This window comes from Lepidochelys kempii, chromosome 7, assembly GCF_965140285.1.
Source record: "Lepidochelys kempii isolate rLepKem1 chromosome 7, rLepKem1.hap1, whole genome shotgun sequence".
Taxonomy (NCBI): Eukaryota; Metazoa; Chordata; order Testudines; family Cheloniidae; genus Lepidochelys; species Lepidochelys kempii.
In genome coordinates this window covers 96,740,921-96,758,857 of record NC_136386.1, presented here as the reverse complement: position 1 = coordinate 96,758,857, position 17,937 = coordinate 96,740,921, and the positions used below count along the sequence as shown (strand labels likewise).

At 39.4% G+C, this 17,937-nt stretch overlaps 1 protein-coding gene across 10 annotated transcripts in view; it reads right to left on the bottom strand.

Moving 5' to 3' along the window:
- Nucleotides 1–17,937, bottom strand: part of CFAP46 (cilia and flagella associated protein 46) — a 141,051-nt gene that overhangs the window by 33,178 nt on the left and 89,936 nt on the right. For 9 of the 10 annotated variants that reach the window (XR_012160032.2, XM_073353952.2, XM_073353954.2 and 6 more), the window contains 8 exons: nucleotides 17,562–17,660; nucleotides 17,094–17,223; nucleotides 15,937–16,083; nucleotides 14,242–14,442; nucleotides 13,588–13,694; nucleotides 7,748–7,930; nucleotides 6,822–6,957; nucleotides 1,511–1,699 (listed from right to left, as the gene is read on the bottom strand). Coding sequence is in view for 9 of the 10 variants with exons in the window: in XM_073353952.2 (XP_073210053.1) it covers nucleotides 1,511–1,699; nucleotides 6,822–6,957; nucleotides 7,748–7,930; nucleotides 13,588–13,694; nucleotides 14,242–14,442; nucleotides 15,937–16,083; nucleotides 17,094–17,223; nucleotides 17,562–17,660 (1,192 nt within the window). In the remaining variant the exon portion in view is untranslated. The remainder of the gene's footprint in view (nucleotides 1–1,510; nucleotides 1,700–6,821; nucleotides 6,958–7,747; nucleotides 7,931–13,587; nucleotides 13,695–14,241; nucleotides 14,443–15,936; nucleotides 16,084–17,093; nucleotides 17,224–17,561; nucleotides 17,661–17,937) is intronic. The other variant, XM_073353955.2, reaches the window with a different exon arrangement.

Genomic DNA, 17,937 nt, shown 5'->3' with positions numbered 1-17,937 from the left:
AGGCCAAATGGGACAATTTTGATCATCTCTGCTCACCTGCATAATGCAGGGTGTAGAATTGCACCAAGTGATTCATACATCAAGCCTATAACTTCTGGACAAGTTATAGCCTGTCTTTTAGAAAGACATACAATACTGATTTAAAGACTTCAAGTGACAGAGAATCCACCACATCTCTTGATAAGTTGTTTCAATGATGAATTACCCTCACTGTTAAAAATTTGCACCTTATTTCTGGTATGAATTTGTCTAGCTTCAGCTTCCAGGTATTAGTTTCTTAGAACAATCCTGATCTTGTTATGTACAGAACCATTGCTTTTTTTTTTTTAAAAAATAACTACATATCTTTCTGGAGTGTGCAAGGTTAACTTCATATACTCACTAATGGACTAGTAAGAGTAGACAGTGTCAGAGGGCCAGATTCTCAACTACGGTGAACCAGTGTAGATCCATCTACTTAAATGGAGCTATGCCCACTTACACCATTCAGATAACCTAGCCAAAGGAGCAGGGGTTAATTTAGGGGTTGATCCTCTAAACTCACTATAGTAAGCACTATACCTGGAGGTACTGGGTGGCCAGTGATGCAGTATTTATGAGGATTCATAGCAGACAGTTTACAGCAGGAGCGTTGATTGGGACTATTAGGTGGAAGATGAGCAAAGGCCTTTCTATTCAGGTTTATTACAAATATTGAAAAATGAGTGAAAATCGGTGCACAAAGTTAACTTCATGGTTTTCAGGGTAAATTTTGGGGTTAATATTCTGGAATGGGAGGACAGAAAAAAAGCAACAAACAGAAAAAAGTAACAGCTCTGAAAGTAAAAGTAGTTAAATACTGTGGTTTATTTCATGAAGTATATTAATAGAACATATACATATGCATGTGCATGTGTGTGTATCTTCCATTACATTGCCTTACTTTAACAGACAACCCTACATTTCTACTAAGACTAATTTATTATTAACAAACCTAATGAAATATATTGGATTTTCTTAAAATAATCAGTATTTTCATGTTGCTGAGTGGTCCAAAATTCAGATGAAAAAATCTGTAAAAAAACCGAATTGTTTTTTTAAAAACCTGGGAATTTCTCAGTAAAAAACTGAAAATGAAGGGCCTTAAGGATGAAGTACAATGCTGCAGTCATATTATGAGTATGAGTGGTGAAAAGAGTGTGATTTAATGGGGAAAATGTAGTTCAGTGAAGACAGCTCAATTTCACTCAACTTTTGCTTCTGACAATAATCCTTAAGCCTTTGCCTTGGAGAGACAAGAGCCTTTTTGGCACAGAGAACAGGCAAGGTCTTAACAAGGTCGTGAAAACCCATACTTGAATGTTCTGTGCCCCCGTATTCAAATGAAAGATTTGCCAGCCCTTTCTCCTGTTTAGCAGTTATTAATCAGTTATTAATTGTTAGCTAAGGCGATCCCTCTAGCCTAACACAAGGATTTTTTTTTAAATATAACATTTATAGTTAAATCACAGGAAGGATCATATGTAATTACCTGTTCCACCGAAGCACTATCAGGTGTTAACCTGACAAATTCTTCGACAACTTGATTAAGTGATCCCTCTCTCAGCTCTTTCCGCTTTTTTTCCGCATTAACAAGATGAAGAATATCCAAATTAATTTCCACAAAGCTTAGCTTCAGATTAGCAAGCCGTCTCATTAATGGCATACTAATATTTCTAATCTGAAATATAAAATAATTGAGTGGAAGTCCATCTTTAAATCACCGTCATCGATTGGTCCATCAGCCCTCACAGAGAGAACACTGATCGCAACACATCAGTCGCATTGTTCTAGCCAGTCCTTCAGCCACCTGCTGGCCAGGCTGTCAGTGGCCCTGGACATCCGATCAGCATAGTGCACCGCAGCCCACAACCCGAGCAATCCGCCAGCCTCAGTCTCCCAAGCAGCTGGGATTACAGGCACACGCCACCGCGCCCGACCTATCTTTAAATATACAGTGTTAATATTTTTGTTAATTTATTGGATTAAAGTTAGAATTTCAGAACTCCTTTAATTATTTGAGGCACACATTTTAAATAAATAATAATGAGATCACTACATTATAGCACACTGACATATTTCTATGAACATAATAAAGCAGGGAAAGAAATAAGGGTGGCATTTCAGACCACCTCACAAAAATTTTTCCACATGTAAGAAGTCACAAAGGAAAAATCATGGAGAAACCTGTGGGAGAACTGGACAAGCAGGGTATCCAGAGCTGCATCACTGGCCAAATAGAAGGGACTGACTGACACACATGCATCCCTTTTCAACTAGATCTTTGATTTTTTTTAATGTATCCTGCTCTATTCTGTGGAGATTTTTGCCCCATACAATAACTCCTTGCTTAACGCTGTAGTTATATTCCTGAAAAATGTGACTTTAAACTAAACGATGCTAAGCGAATCCAATATCCCCATAGGAATTAATGTAAATGGGGTGGGTTAGATTCCGGGGAAATTTTTTTCACCAGACAAAAGACTATATATATATATATATATATACACACACACACACACACACACACACACACAGTATAAGTTTTAAACAAACAATTTAATACTGGTACATAGTGATGATGATTGTGAAGCTTGGTTGAGGTGGTAAAGTCAGAGGGTGGGATATTTCCCAGGGGACGCCTTACTGCTAAATGATGCACTAGCAATCAGCTGAGCCCTCAGGGGTTAACCCATTGTTGTTAATGTAGCCTCACACTCTACAAGGGAGCACGAATGGAGGGAGGGGAGACAGCATGGCAGACAGAGACACACACACTGTGTGTGTGTGAGAGAGAGAGAGATGCGCATTGCCACTTTAAGTACGCTGACCCCACTGCCTTTTAAGTAGATCAGCAAGTTGAGACAGAAGCTGCTGCCAGGAAGCTCCCTCTGTCCTGAACCCTGTCGTGTCCCCCCCCGGTTCTATGGAAATGGGGTAAGTGGGGTGCAGGAACAGGGGGACACCCTGACATTAGCCCCCTTTCCCCCCCGCCCCCCCACACAGCAAGCAGGAGGCTCCGGGGAGCAGCTCCAAGGCAGAGGGCAAGCGCAGCCCATGGCAATTGATAGCCTGCTGGGCGGCTGCCACACAGGAAACGGGGAGCTGATAGGGGGGCTGCTGGTCCACCCTAGCTCCAAGCCACCACCAGTTAGCTCCAATGGGCTGCTCTTCCTGCAAGCAGTGGACAAAGCAGGTGGCTGCCAAACCACGTTATAAGGGAGCATTGCACAACTTTAAACGAACATGTTCTCTAATTGATCAGCAACGTAACAATGAAACAACGTTAACTGGGACGACTTTAAGTGAGGAGTTACTGTACTTATCGCTATAGTATCTGAGCACTTTTCAGCAGCTCTGTATTTGTTAGACAAAGTAAGATCAAAGAAATGGACCTTGCACTTGGGAATAGAAAGTGGTGAAGTTTATAATCGTCTTTAGTTCTTATCTGTGTCTTATTTTAGGGTTTATCCCACTGTGCATTCATAGTATTAGGGAGTGACCCATTTTGACTAGTTAGGTAACTATATAATGGTCTTCCCTTATCCTATATATTTCTGACAGATCTAGATATTATTTTTATATCATGACAAACCATACAGAAGGGTATATTTCTCACCTAATAACTTACTGTATGCTAGTTCAAAAAGAAAAAGGGATATATTTCCTAATACCCAACACAATGCTTACTTCCCTTCCTTGACATTTCACTTCTAGCTGATCTAGACAATTCTAGCAGAGTAAGCCCCCACAGCAGGGAAGCACAATTCTTCTTGGTACTGTCTTAGCCAGGGAAGTGCTTTAGCCAAGTAACAGCTAACTGTGGTTTCAGAGTAGCAGCCGTATTAGACTGTATCCGCAAAAAGAAAAGGAGTACTTGTGGCATGTTAGAGACGAACAAATTTATTTGAGCATAAGCTTTCGTGAGTTATAGCTCACTTCATCTGCTGGAAATGGCCCACCTTGATTATCACTACAAAAGTTTTTTTTTCCTCTCCTGCTGGTAATAGCTCACCTTACCTGATCACTCTTGTTACAGTGTGTATGGTAACACCCATTGTTTCATGTTCTCTGTGTATATAAAATCTCCCCACTGTATTTTCCACTGCATGCATCCGATGAAGTGAGCTGTAGTTCATGAAAGCTTATGCGCAAATAATTTGTTAGGCTCTAAGGTGCCACAAGTACTCCTTTTCTTTTAAGCTAACTGTGGTGTCCATCATAATTTATCATTTAACAGCAGAAATGTGTCTATGGGCTAAAAACAACTTGGACAAATGAAAGCAGCTATTCTTCAAAAATATGCTATCTGTACCATTTTTAGAAGTACTAGCAAAAGTCAACTTATCTCAGTGTCAGACTTCTGGGGGGAAAGGTGGGGGAGGATTCTTACCCTCGTATAGATCCATTTGCAGGATTAGGACCTAAATATTTACTCTGTACTAAGGGCCAATTCTGCTCGCAATTACACATGTGCAACACTAACCGCTGTCTAAACAAACAGTTAGTGCGTGACACAAAGGGGTGTCAATCAACCTTACAGTAGAGCGCCACACACTAACTTTCTGTGTGGACCCTTCATTAGAGTTGCACAGAAGTAAACTATGGATGGAATCTGGTTTCTCGTTTCATAATGAAAGTGAAGAAATGACAAACTGAAGTTATGGTATTTAACAGGAAAACTTGGTTTCATGTGCTCTGCTGGTAAAAGACTTCTGAGTCTCAAACAATAGGCATAACACTGGGTTAGGCAAATATAATAATACTCCTTTGAATACCTAAGCACATTTTTCACCTCACAGATTAGAAGGTGGTCTGGGGGAGGGCAGATAGTCTATAGTGGAGGGAACTGGGGAAGTTTGGGCTCCCTGTTTTTTTGCCCCTGCCCAGTGCAGGTTACAACAGCCTGGAGACTACTCTAACTTTTGGCAGCTATAAGTAGTCCCCAGAGATCTGCTAGCTGGGATCCCTGGCATGAACTGGGAGCTGCAGGGAGGGAGGTGTAGGAACTAGCTATCCTTGCTCCATGCCCATTAGCATGCATTTCTAGCTGGTAGTTGTGAGCAGGGGCTGGCCATACTGTGCTACTCAAGTGGCACAAAGGAAGCAGAGTGAGCTGAAGAATCTAGCCCATAATATTTAGAATTGGGATAAATGAGAAATTCAGCTTCACATGGGAATTTTTTCTTTTCTGCCTTATATGAAGCATAAAATAAAATAAAGTCTTTTAAATTTTGTGACAAATTTATCCTGTGCTCATTTTTAAAAAAAATTAATTTCAACTTTTTTTATTTTCATTATCTGACAAATCATTTATTGAACTCTGGTGAACTGGTTTACAGCCTGATCAAAAACTGTCAATACAAATTCCTTTTAGTTTTTTTTAATCTGAGTTATGATGATTTTTCACTGTAAATGTCATATTTTTTCTTTTGAAAGGTTTGCGTCAAACAATCGTTTATCTTTTAGAATGTCTATTAGTTGGCATTCCTAATTTGCTTTTTCTTCCTCAAGTTTGCTGTAGTTTATTATGCAGGGCATTTATGATGGATTTATAGTGAATGTTTGTGAGAATAATGTCATATTCAGGTAGTTCTGTTTTTGATTGATTTCTTTAGTATCTGGATAAATATTAGAATTAAATGCTGAAAAAATAAGTGGGAAATTAGCTTACTTCAAAAGAAAGAATATATTTGCAATGCTAGTATCTAATTTCCAGTCAAATTTTACAAAGAATGCTATTGGTGTAAAAATATTACAACAGGATTTCCAGGAAACAGGATTGGCAGTAGTGCTTAGTGGACAGGGCACTGGACTGTGACTATGGAGACCTAGATTTGATTCCCAGCTCTGCCAGTGGCCTGCTGTGTGACTTTATACCAGAGGTGGGCAAACTACAGCCCGTGGGCCACATCCAGCCCGCGGGACCCTCCTGCCCAGCCAGCTTGCCCTCGGCCCCTCTCCCGCAGCCTCAGCTCACTGAGCTGCCCGCACAATGCTCTGGGTGGTGGGGCTGCGAGCTCCTGGGGCAGCGCAGCTGCAGAACCTGGCCTGACCCGGTGCTCTGTGCTGCGCGGTGGCATGGCTGGGTCCAGGGGGCGAGCACGGCTGCAGCACCGCCAGCCACCGGTGCTCCAGACAGCGTGGTAAGGGGGCAGGGAGGGCGGGGGGTTGGATAGAGGGCTGGGGAGTTCAGGGGATGGGGGTGTGGATAGTGTTTGGGGCATCAGAGGGCAGGGAATGGGAGTTTGAATGGGAGCAGGGGTCCTGGGGGAGCAGTCAGGAAGGAGGAGGGGTTGGATGGGGCAGCGGGGGGCAGTCAGGAGCAGGGGTTTCAGGGGGCAGTCAGGAATGACGGGGGGGGGGGTTTGGATGGGGCAGTGGGGGGCAGTCAGGGGACAAGGAACAGGGGGTGGAGGCGCATCAGGGGGCGAGAAGTGGGGGGGAGGGAGATAGGAAGTGGGGGCCGGGCTACACCTAGCTGTTTGGGGAGGCACAGCCTCCCCTAACCAGCCCTCCATACAATTTCCAAAACCCTATGCGGCCCTCAGATCAAAAGGTTTGCCCACCCCTGCTTTAGACAAATCATCTCATCTCTCTGTGTCTCCATTTTTCCTTCCATCTTTTTTATGCCTTGTCTATTTAGAATCTAAACTCCTTTGGGCAGAGATTGTTTCTCACTTTGTTCCCTGCCTGCCACAATGGGGCACCATCTCAGATGGGGATTGCAGGAATTTCTGTAATACAATTAATAATAATCCTAATTGAACAGATCTCGCATACAGTAAAAGTATCCCATTTACCTCGTGAAGTGGAAGCAAGCTCCAGATATTGTTAAACACTTCTTCTTCTTCATATACTGCTCTCTGAGCTAACTTGTATGCATCTAGATAACAACTATGTTTTTCTTCTTCATCTTCTGTATGTGTTGCAATTGTTCTGTAAAAAAGCAAAACAGAGTTTTACAAGAGTAGTAGTATAAAAGATTATTACTTCTATAATGCTATAAATATTCAAAATGCTCAATGAACAACTAACTTGCATTGTTTATGTATATTGTTTAAGACTCAAATACAAAAAGTAAATATTTAAGCATTAATTTTTTAAAGGCCTTATTCTTGGAACAGGTTAAGTCCCTTCTGCAACATAAAGAGGACTTAAAGCTGCCCTAAATGGATAGCTGGAGAGTCTTCTGCCAGAAGGTATGCCCCCGTGGCATAAGGCTAGCGTAGCTGGCTTTATTCTTCCCATTCTCCCAGTCTCTGAATGGGGTGTCCTGGGGAAAGCTGGAAGTTGGAGCACACTGTGCTCTGGCAATCTCTAGCCATAACAGCAGACCATAGGGAATTGTTCAAGAGACATCAATGAAAGGAATCCTGTGGCTACTTTAACTTATGCCAAGGGTGCTGGTTCAGCAATCAAATGGCCCTAAAATAGAAAGAATCCTTGGTGCTTTATTCTGACCTCAAAGGTAGAACACATAACCATAAATCTTGTGAGAACAGCTGCTACATGCATAGGAACAGTAAATCCTTGATTTTACAGAATATTTGTTGATATATTACATCAAGAATGACAATGTGAATCCAAAATCAGGATATAGAAGTAGGTGATATTATTAACCCTCATGCACTTTTTCCCAGACAGCTGAAATCTTACTCTAAATCAGCACCTGATGAGTATTTTAAATAAGGTGTAATAAACATTTCCAGCAAATGTGTAAGTTTACCTGTGAATATTTGCACGTTCCAGCAGGATCTCAGCACTATGATCTTTATATCCATAACGAAGGAAGTCCTCTTCAATTTGAATTAATTTGTCATATGGTTCCTGTAGCATACTTGATAACTGAGAGGACTCAGCATTAACCTTCATGAAATTTTGGGCATATTTTATTTGAATAAGTGTTCTCCTTTGGAGAATAATAGAATATATGCTAGCATGGGATTAAGAATTCTGATAAACAGTTCAAGTATCAACCTCATATTTGTGTCCAAAAACTGATGTATTATTTTTCTTTCTGCCTCCTTTTCCATTTTTCTGTTTGTAATGGATATGGAGGAGGACCCCTTCTAATTCTTTATATATCTTAATATGCTTTAACAATTAGATGTAGTTTTAAAATAGAATATACAAAACATGATTTTCAGAAACAATGTTTCAACACCATATGAGTGATGCCATGGTGCAATTATTAGATCCATATTCATTTAATACATTTACCTAGGCCTAAGCAGTCATTTAAAAGATAGCTAAATTAAGAAGTCCATATTCAGTTAAAATAAAAACTACTGGAGTGATTCTGTAATTATAAGGAAAAGGAGACAATTACATATGCTGTTTAGGAAAGAGAAATAAAAGGTAAAGGTGGTGGAGTAGCATTGTATATCAATGATGAGGTAGAATGTAAAGAAATAAGAAGCGATGGAATGGATAAGACAGAGTCCATCTGGGCAAAAATAACATTGGGGAAGAAAACTACTAGAGCCTCCCCTGTGATAGTACTTGGGGTGTGCTACAGACCGCTGGGATCTAATTTGGATATGGATAGAGACCTCTTTAATGTTTTTAATGAAGTAAATACCAATGGAAACTGTGTGATCATGGGAGACTAACTTCCCAGATATAGACTGGAGGACAAGTGCTAGTAATAATAATAGGGCTCAGATTTTCCTAGATGCGATAGCTGATGGATTCCTTCATCAAGTAGTTGCTGAACCGACTCGAGGGGATGCCATTTTAGATTTGGTTTTGCTGAGTAGCGAGGACTCATAGAAGAAATGGTTGTAGGGGACAACTTTGGTTCAAGTGATCATGAGCTAATTCAGTTCAAACTGAACAGAAGGATAAACAAAAATAAATCTGCGACTAGGGTTTTTGATTTCAAAAGGGCTGACTTTCAAAAATTAAGTAAAATTAGTTAGGGAAGTGGATAGGACTGAAGAATTTATGGAACTAAAAGCAGAGGAGGCCTGGGATTACTTCAAATCAAAGCTGTAGAAGCTATCGGAAGCCTGCATCCCAAGAAAGGGGAAAAAATTCATAGGCAGGAGTTGTAGACCAAGCTGGATGAGTAAGCATCTCAGAGAGGTGATTAAGAAAAAGCAGAAAGCATTCAGGGAGTGGGAAGGATCAGCAAGGAAAGCTACCTTATTGAAGTCAGAACATGTAGGGATAAAGTGAGAAAGGCTAAAAGTCAAGTAGAGTTGTACCTTGCAAAGGGAATTAAAACCAACAGTAAAAGGTTCTATAGCCATATAAATAAGAAGAAAACAAAGAAAGAAGAAGTGGGACCGCTAAACACTGAGGATGGAGTGGAAGTTAAGGATAATCTAGGCATGGCCCAATATCTAAACAAATACTTTGCCTCAGTCTTTAATAAGGCTAAAGAGGATCTTAGGGATAATGGTAGCATGACAAATGGGAATGAGGATATGGAGGTAGATATTACCATATCTGAGGTAGAAGCGAAACTTGAACAGCTTAATGGGACTAAATCGGGGGGCCCAGATAACCTTCATCCAAGAATATGAAAGGAATTGGCACATGAAGTTGCAAGCCCATTAGCAAGAATTTTTAATGAATCTGTAAACTCAGGGATTGTACCGTATGACTGGAGAATTGCTAACATAGTTCCTAGTTTTAAGAAAGGAAAAAAAAAAAAGTGATCTGGGTAACTACTGGCCTGTTAGTTTGACATCTGTAGTATGCAAGGTCTTGGAAAAAATTTTGAAGGAGAAAGTAGTTAAGGACATTGAGGTAAATGGGACAAAATACAACATGGTTTTACAAAAGGTAGATCATGCCAAACCAACCTGATCTCCTTCTTTGAGAAGGTAACAGATTTTTTAGACAAAGGAAACGCGGTGGATCTAATTTACCTCAATTTCAGTAAGGCATTTGATACGGTGCCACATGGGGAATTATTAGTTAAATTGGAAAAGATGGGGATCAATATGAAAATTGAAAGGTGGATAAGGAATTGGTTAAAGGGGAGACTACGGTGGGTCATACTGAAAGGTGAACTGTCAGACTGGAGGGAGGTTACCAGTGAAGTTCCTCAGAGATCGGTTTTGGGACCAATCTTTTCATTACTGACCTCGGCACAAAAAGTGGGAGTGTGCTAATAAAGTTTGCGGATGATACAAAGCTGAGAGGTATTGCCAATTTAAAGAAGGACCGGGATATCATACAGGAGGATCTGGATGACCTTGTAAACTGGAGTAATAGTAATAGGATGAAATTTAATAGTGAGAAGTGTAACGTCATGCATTTAGGGATTAATAACAAGAATTTTAGTTATAAGCTGGGGACGCATCAATTAGAAGTAACAGAGGAGGAGAAGAACTTGTAGTATTGGTTGACCACAGGATGACTATGAGCCACCAATGTGATATGGCTGTGAAAAAAGCTAATGCGGTCTTGGGATGCATCAGGTGAGGTATTTCCATTAGAGATAAGGAGGTGTTAGTACTTATACAAGGCACTGGTGAGACCTCATCTGGAATACTATGTGCAGTTCTGGTCTCCCATGTTTAAGAAGGATGAATTCAAACAGGAACAGGTAAAGAGAAGGGCTACTAGGATGACCCGAGGAATGGAAAACCTGTCTTATGAAAGGAGACTCAAGGAGCTTGGCTTGTTTAGCCTAACCAAAAGAAAGTTGAGGGGAGATATGATTGCTCTCTATAAATATATCAGAGGGATAAATACCGGAGAGGGAGAGGAATTATTTAAGCTCAGTACCAATGTGGACACAAGAACAAATGGATATAAACTGGCCATTGGGAAGTTTAGACTTGAAATTAGATGAAGGTTTCTAACCATCAGAGGAGTGAAGTTCTGGAATAGCCTTCCAAGGGAAGCAGTGGGGGCAAAAGACCTATCTGGCTTCAAGATTAAACTCGATAAATTTATGGAGGAGAGTGTATGATGGGATAACATGATTTTGGCAATTAATTGATCGTTTACTATTCATGGTAAATAGGCCCAATGGCCTGTGATGGGATGTTAGATGGGGTAGGAACTGAGTTACTATAGAGAATTCTTTCCTGGGTATCTGGCTGGTGAATCTTGCCCACATGCTCAGAGTTCAGCTAATTGTCGTATTTGGGGTCGAGAAGGAATTTTCCTCCAGGGTAGATTGGAAGAGGCCCTGGGGGTTTCTTGCCTTCCTCTGCAGCATGGGGCTCGGGTCACTTGCTGGAGGATTCTCTGCACCTTGAAGTCTTTAAACCATGATTTGAGGACTTCACTAGCTCAGACATAGGTGAGAGGTTTATTGCAGGAGTGGATGGATGAGACTCTATGGCCTGCATTGTGCAGGTCAGACTAGATGATCATAATGGTCCCTTCTGACCTTAATATCTTTGTGTCTATATGAACGGTAAAATGAAAAGAGACAGCCCTTAGTCTGATAGACAGGGCTGTCCTTAGGGGGGTGCAGGGTCCAGGGCGGGAGTGGTGGATTTGTCTCTTCCGGGACTCACCACGCCGGCCAATTGCACCGGCCCACGGGACCCCCAAAGTGCTGGGCGTGGAGCAGTCGCCCCAATTCGCCCCACCCAAGGGACGGCTTTGCTGATAGTTTTGTATAGTCTTCTTAGCTGAAAAAAATTCAAGTAAGAAAAGGACCCAGTTAATAGGTCCATTATATCTTGCCCATATAATCCAAAAGCTACTGAACTTTGGAAATTTTTTTTATTGATCTGAATATTACGGACATCCCTCCTCTTCCTACCCACCCAAATTCATACTTTAACATCTCAAACAACACCTTTCAAGGAACGTGATTTAAAATATATAACAGAGGGTAAAATAAATATGGGTTTCACTATCACCAAATTAACCCTTATGGTATGTCTACATTTGAGTTGGGAGATGTGAATCCCAGCTTGGGTGGACATACCTGCACTTACTCTGCTTAAGCTAGTTCACTAAAAATAGCAGTGTAGCCTGGGTAGTAGCATGGGCATCAGCTCAAGCTTTTATCCAGCGTAAGTTCCCAGGGGGTCCAAGTGGATTTCCATTTGGGTCCTTAGCCTGAGCTGCTGCTCAGGCTATCCTGGCTACACTGCTATTTTTAGCATGCTTGCTCTAGCAGAACGAGCATGGGTACATCTATGTGAGCAGGGAATCACACCTCCCAGCTCAAATGTAGATGTATGCTCTGTTTCAGGGTTTAAATTCACAGGGCAAAGGGCTTCTTCCTGGATCCCTCTAACTTAGATTATAGTGCTTGGTAGCACATTCCAAAAGTAGTCATAATAAACTATATTTCCGATTTTAGACTATTACTTTTGTTAGTTCAAACACATCAGCCTCGGGCAGGTAGGGCAAACTATATAAAAACATAAGGTTCACAAGGGTATCTCTACGCAGCAGCTGGGAGGGTGCATTTCAGCTCTCATAGACGGATATGCTAGCTCAAACACACTCAAAATAGCAGTAAAACTGAATGTCTAGCTACCTGAGGGGTATGCGGGCTTGTACTTGGGCTGTGAGCCTGAGCCACCACCTGGGTTGCTGCAGCTGCCCTGCTATTTTAATCTACTAGTTTAAACAGAGCTAATGCATATCTATCTACCAGCACTGGGAAGCAAACTTCCAGCTGGGCTACATGCAATATATAAAATTAGGAAAGGAGAATTAGGCGTTAAAAATTAACACCATCAGAAGAAGTCAACTAAAGAAAACACACTTAAGCATGCATAGAAAATACTGAAGTAAAGTTGGGTTGAATGATAAATGACATCCATATTCCTATCGAAAAGTCATAAAATAGGTTATTTCTTACTCTCAGCTAGAATAGACCAGCACTGCCATGGAGAATTTGAGAAGGGACAGTAGTGTCCCTAGTGTAAGCTGTTATTTGCTTCCCAATGAGGAAAATGGCATCATTAAGCTAAGAACTCAGTCCTTCATTCCAATGGGGATGTTTTGAAATTTGCTTTTATTCAAAAAATGTTCTCTCAGACTGACAACCTTCCTCAGAGGAAAAATTCTAGAATGTGAATCTTTTGGGCATCATTACTTGATGGCTTGTGGCTACCATAACACTTTGTGGCACATGGTTATTAAACAGCACACTGATGTCTATAAAAAAAAACCGACCTGTGACTCATATATAATAATTTAAATGACAAAACTGGCAGAAGGAAAGAAGCAAGGCCTATGGATTACATCAGGACATTGGGTGTTAGGACTTGTGATTCCTGATTCTACTAGAAATATTAACCAAGTGTATAAAAAATATAACATGATGTATGAGACAATGTCTTTAAGGTGTTTTTAGCTTCTTGGAGGAAAAACACAATATAGTTACAAAGTAGTAGCTGGACAAAAAAAACACATGACGGATACACTCAGGGAATAGTAAATTGTATAAAACACTCTGATAACAGAATGTCCATAGCAAAGGCAAACGACTTTATAATTTCAAAATTTACATCGAAAGTAAAGAAGCTTCTTTACTAAACATAACATATATAGCTAGTATCATATCCCCCCAAAACCAAATACTACAGACATAATGCATATATATATATAATTAATTATATAAAAAGTTACCTGGCTTCAAGGGATGCAATTATAAAACCCAGGTCAGACTTTCTGTTCGGTCTCTCCTCTAATGTAGATCTAAACACCTTCACAGTTTTTTGCAAAATTTTGCATGCCTGCAGATAACATTATAATATATGTAACTGTCTTTTTATATTTCTATATACGTTAACCATTATTTTAGAACACACAATTGAGAAGAAAATCTTTGTTATTTTTTCCTAATATTCTCCAAGATTATGGAACTTATCTTGTACAATTTGCTCAGAATTTTAAAAAGTAACAGTATAGACAGGACTACATTTAATTAACTATACTGATTTAATTAATCTATAAATATTCACCTAGGGACAGATTCTGATGCCCTTATGCTCGTTGAGTAGCACATTACTCCACCACTAGCCACACTGGGTTAAATAAGACTACTCACAGAGTGAAGGCTTGTCTACACATGACAGTAAATCCAGAATTAGATAGGGTGTGAATTTAAAGCTGATTAACTATTCCTGATTAGCTACATGTGTGGACACTCTTGAGAATACAGCACTCTTATTCCAGAATAAGAGCATCCACACATGGAGTTAATCAAGAAGAACTATTCTGGAACAGTTTCCTGTGTAGACTGTACCGAGAAAGGGAACAATATCCATTTTATTTTCTTACCACTCTCTCTTTTCCTTCCTTATCTTCCTCTAGAACTGCCTGTATGAGACTCAGAGTGCTATTGTACCAAAACTGTTCATTTCCTCCTATCAGTTGTGCCTTCTCAAGAAGTGCCTTAGCTTGCCCATGGTTCTTTTCCAGGTTAGCCACTACAGCAAGAAGGTACAAGCATCTTGACACTGCATGTATGTCATTCATTTCCTAGGGGGAAAAAAGATATTTCAGATATATTTAAAAGCAGAGACTCTACCTTGTCCTAGTAACATTTAAAGACAAATACTGGGATAGGCACTGAAGCACAAAATCAGTGACAGTTTTGTGCATGTATCTGGCAGAAGAATTTGCTCTTTAGCATTCATGCTACTTCCTAATTGTTTTTCAGGCTACAAAAATTTGCCAGCTCATTTTAAGCATATTTTCTATTTCCAAACTATTGCCTATTTTCCTTTATCTCCCCAAGTGGATTCTTCTATACCGTAGGTAAAATAAATCCTCTTTTTCCCTTTTATTAGATATTATACGTTCTGCTGTCAGAATCTGAGGCAGAAGAAATGTGATCACAGAGAAGAGTTTCAATGGGTCATATCCTCAGCTGGTCTCAATCAGCATTTCTCCACTGACTTCAATAAAGCCCTGCTGATTTATATCAGTTGTGAACCTGGCCCAGTATCTTTTATGATATAACAAGATATTTTTTCATTTCACTGGACTTTGTTCACTGCCCAATACTAAATTCATGCTGTATGTAAAAGAAAAAATATTTGTTTAAAATATGATTAAAAATAATAGTTGATATTTGTATTTGTCTAAAAATATAAAGACTTATTTGAAATGATGATGAAGGGCAGAAACAACTATGACAGATTAACATGATCTTCATGAGGAGAAAACCACACTGCACACTGGAGAGCAGCAGGATGTAACAAGACAGGACTTAAAGATATCTTTCATGCAGATCCTTTACATATTGAATTGGCAGGGGTCAGACTGGTGAGTGCATGGTAGCACTGTACTTAAGCTCTGCCCAAAATTATAAGTCACACCCCCACCCCTGCGCACACACTATTCCTGCATAACTGGATGTTTCTTTCTTTTATTTTAAAAAAAGACCAGCAGTGAAACAATTAGCAATATTGACTTCATATTGCCATAACTAGGTTTCAGAGTTATCACACACACCGAGATGAGTAGGGGCAGGTCACATCTCTCAAGAGCAAATATTGAACTCCCGCACAATAGCTAAATAAACAGATCCTGGATTGATACATTGCTTCCAGTAGTACTAGAGGAGCATACTGCCACTACTTCACAGGGTGCATTGCATGCTCCATCCTATGCCCCCTCAGCTGTAAGAACAACCTCTAGAGGGTAAGAGTTAAAGTTTTTGGGTGTCATAACTCTGAATCTCCATACTTTCAAATGTTTGGGTTTCTTTTAAGTTCTTTTAAATACAAGATCTAGGTTTCTAATGAATGTAGTCTTTTTTAAAGTAACTTCAGTGTTCTTTTAAGGATTTTGTAGCTTTAAGTATATGATATAAACCTTGTAAAACTGAGAGTATATAAATTTAAACTCCAAGAGGTAATTTTCCAGCCTTTGGACAGTGTTTTTGCATTTTGACTACTATTAACATAAGTGACATTTTAATCATGCTAAACATTTTGTTTTTACAGGCTTGAATTATTTCTGATTGACCTGTGTTGCACTGTGTGCCTCTGAAAGGAGTAGCCTTGCTGGTTGATATAAACCCAGCTGAATTAGTACTTCAGCTTTGTCAATCCACAGGTATGGGAAAGAAAGTCCACTCAACCCTTTTCCAGTTACTGCATCTAACTCCAAAATCTGAAAAATAATAAAACTTTAAATTATTACAGTCTTTCAGAAAATTAATCCAAATTAATATTGAAAATCCTACTTAATATTAAACCTCATATTCATCTGACTGTTTTATAACCTAGAAATTAGAACTTAAACTATAGTAGAAAACGTATTTACTGGGGCATTTGGACTTCACAGAACACAAAAAGAATTTGCATAACAAATGTATAAGATAAATGCAATACTGTAACTGACTTTTGGGTAGTGAAAATAATTTAGATCCTGTACTGTCTGGAAACAAAACTAAGATGGGAGAAGTTAACTTATTTTGTCCAGAACTAAGAGAGAAACAGGAGAAGAATATGTGAGAGTTAAATGAGCGGGTTGAGGAGGAAGTCATTAATAAGAGGGAAGAACTCGTGGGAGCAGAGGGAGAGGAAGATAATGAAGTAATACAGGGAAAAAGAGGAATGAAATGCAAATGAAGAGACGAGTGGAAGAAAGCAACAAGAAAACATGGGATTATTTTGTAAGACTAAAGTTAGGGGAGAGGAGAATTAGAGCTGGAATGTATCTCTTCAGAGCTGCTTGCAGGGGGAGTGAAAACAGTATCTAGTGATGTCAGTGGAGGGAAAAGAAAGAAGAGAAGAGTGATATTAGAGATGGGAGCTCCTTTTCCTGTTCCTCGATCTTTGCTGTTGAGCTGGGCTAGCCTTAGAGAAACAATATCACTGCCAGATACTGGAAAGAGCAGCAGTCAGTGGCTTTAAATACAGCTCCGTTCTTCTTGCTCTGCATCAGTTCTTCATGATGAGCAACTTCAACTCACATCAGCTCACATGCTGGTAACCTAGGTCAGAGGAACCTAAGTAGCATACAATTTTAAAGAACATCTAAGATTCAAGAAATATGGTTCCTACAGTTGAAAACTGTAACTGATTGAAATCAATAGTGTATCATAATCTGTCTAGAAAAAACACAGTGAAAATAGAAACTTTGTTCAATATAGCACGTGTGGAATTGAATTAAATAACCTTTTCCTTTGCAGTAAGTGAGTTCTTATATCCATTATTATGTGATTTGGTACATTCAGATAATCCATTTCTTTCCTCCTCCTTAGGTTGCACATTTTCCCCATTTTTTAATGCAATCTCTTGTCTATACCTAAATTGTAGTGGCAGAGGGGAGGGAAGGAAATTAAAAATATTGTTTAAAATATCTTTAATCTGAAGTGTTATTATACTACACAGATTTATGACAGTAATTCTGTAAATTTGTGTGAAATGCTTCATAGACAATGTTGTGCTGTGTCACAAGTATATTAAAAGTGGTGCTAGGAAATGGTGTTTTAAAAATAAAATTATTATCATTCTAACTTTATAATGCGCTGCATAGTTTCCATGTTACCAGATGACTAGATGACTTCTCCAGGTCCCTACCGGTCCTATGATTCTGTGAAAACAAAAAAGCTACACAAAGTGCATTGCGATAAGAACACATACTTTGCCTGTTCCACTTCGTTAATGTATGCTTCTCCAACTGCTTTCTCATGATATGAGAATGCCTGACTCAATTTTATATCTGAACATATCAGGGAGATTCTGTGAAAATAAAAAGATTAGTGTGCATAATGATCACAAAAATGAAAATATTGCTTGATCGAAACAAAATTTCTGAAAAAGTGTATTTTTATGCTTTCAATTTTTTTTTTTTGGTAACTTTGACTAATATAGCCAATAACAACAGAATTCTGTGAAGTTTAAATCTGGAAAAAATTCAATACATTTTGGAGAAAGTTTTTAACCTTTAACATGCTAGATCCCTAACAGATTTTATGCTCTTAACAGAAGCATAAAAAAAAGTGGGGAGCTGAGAATT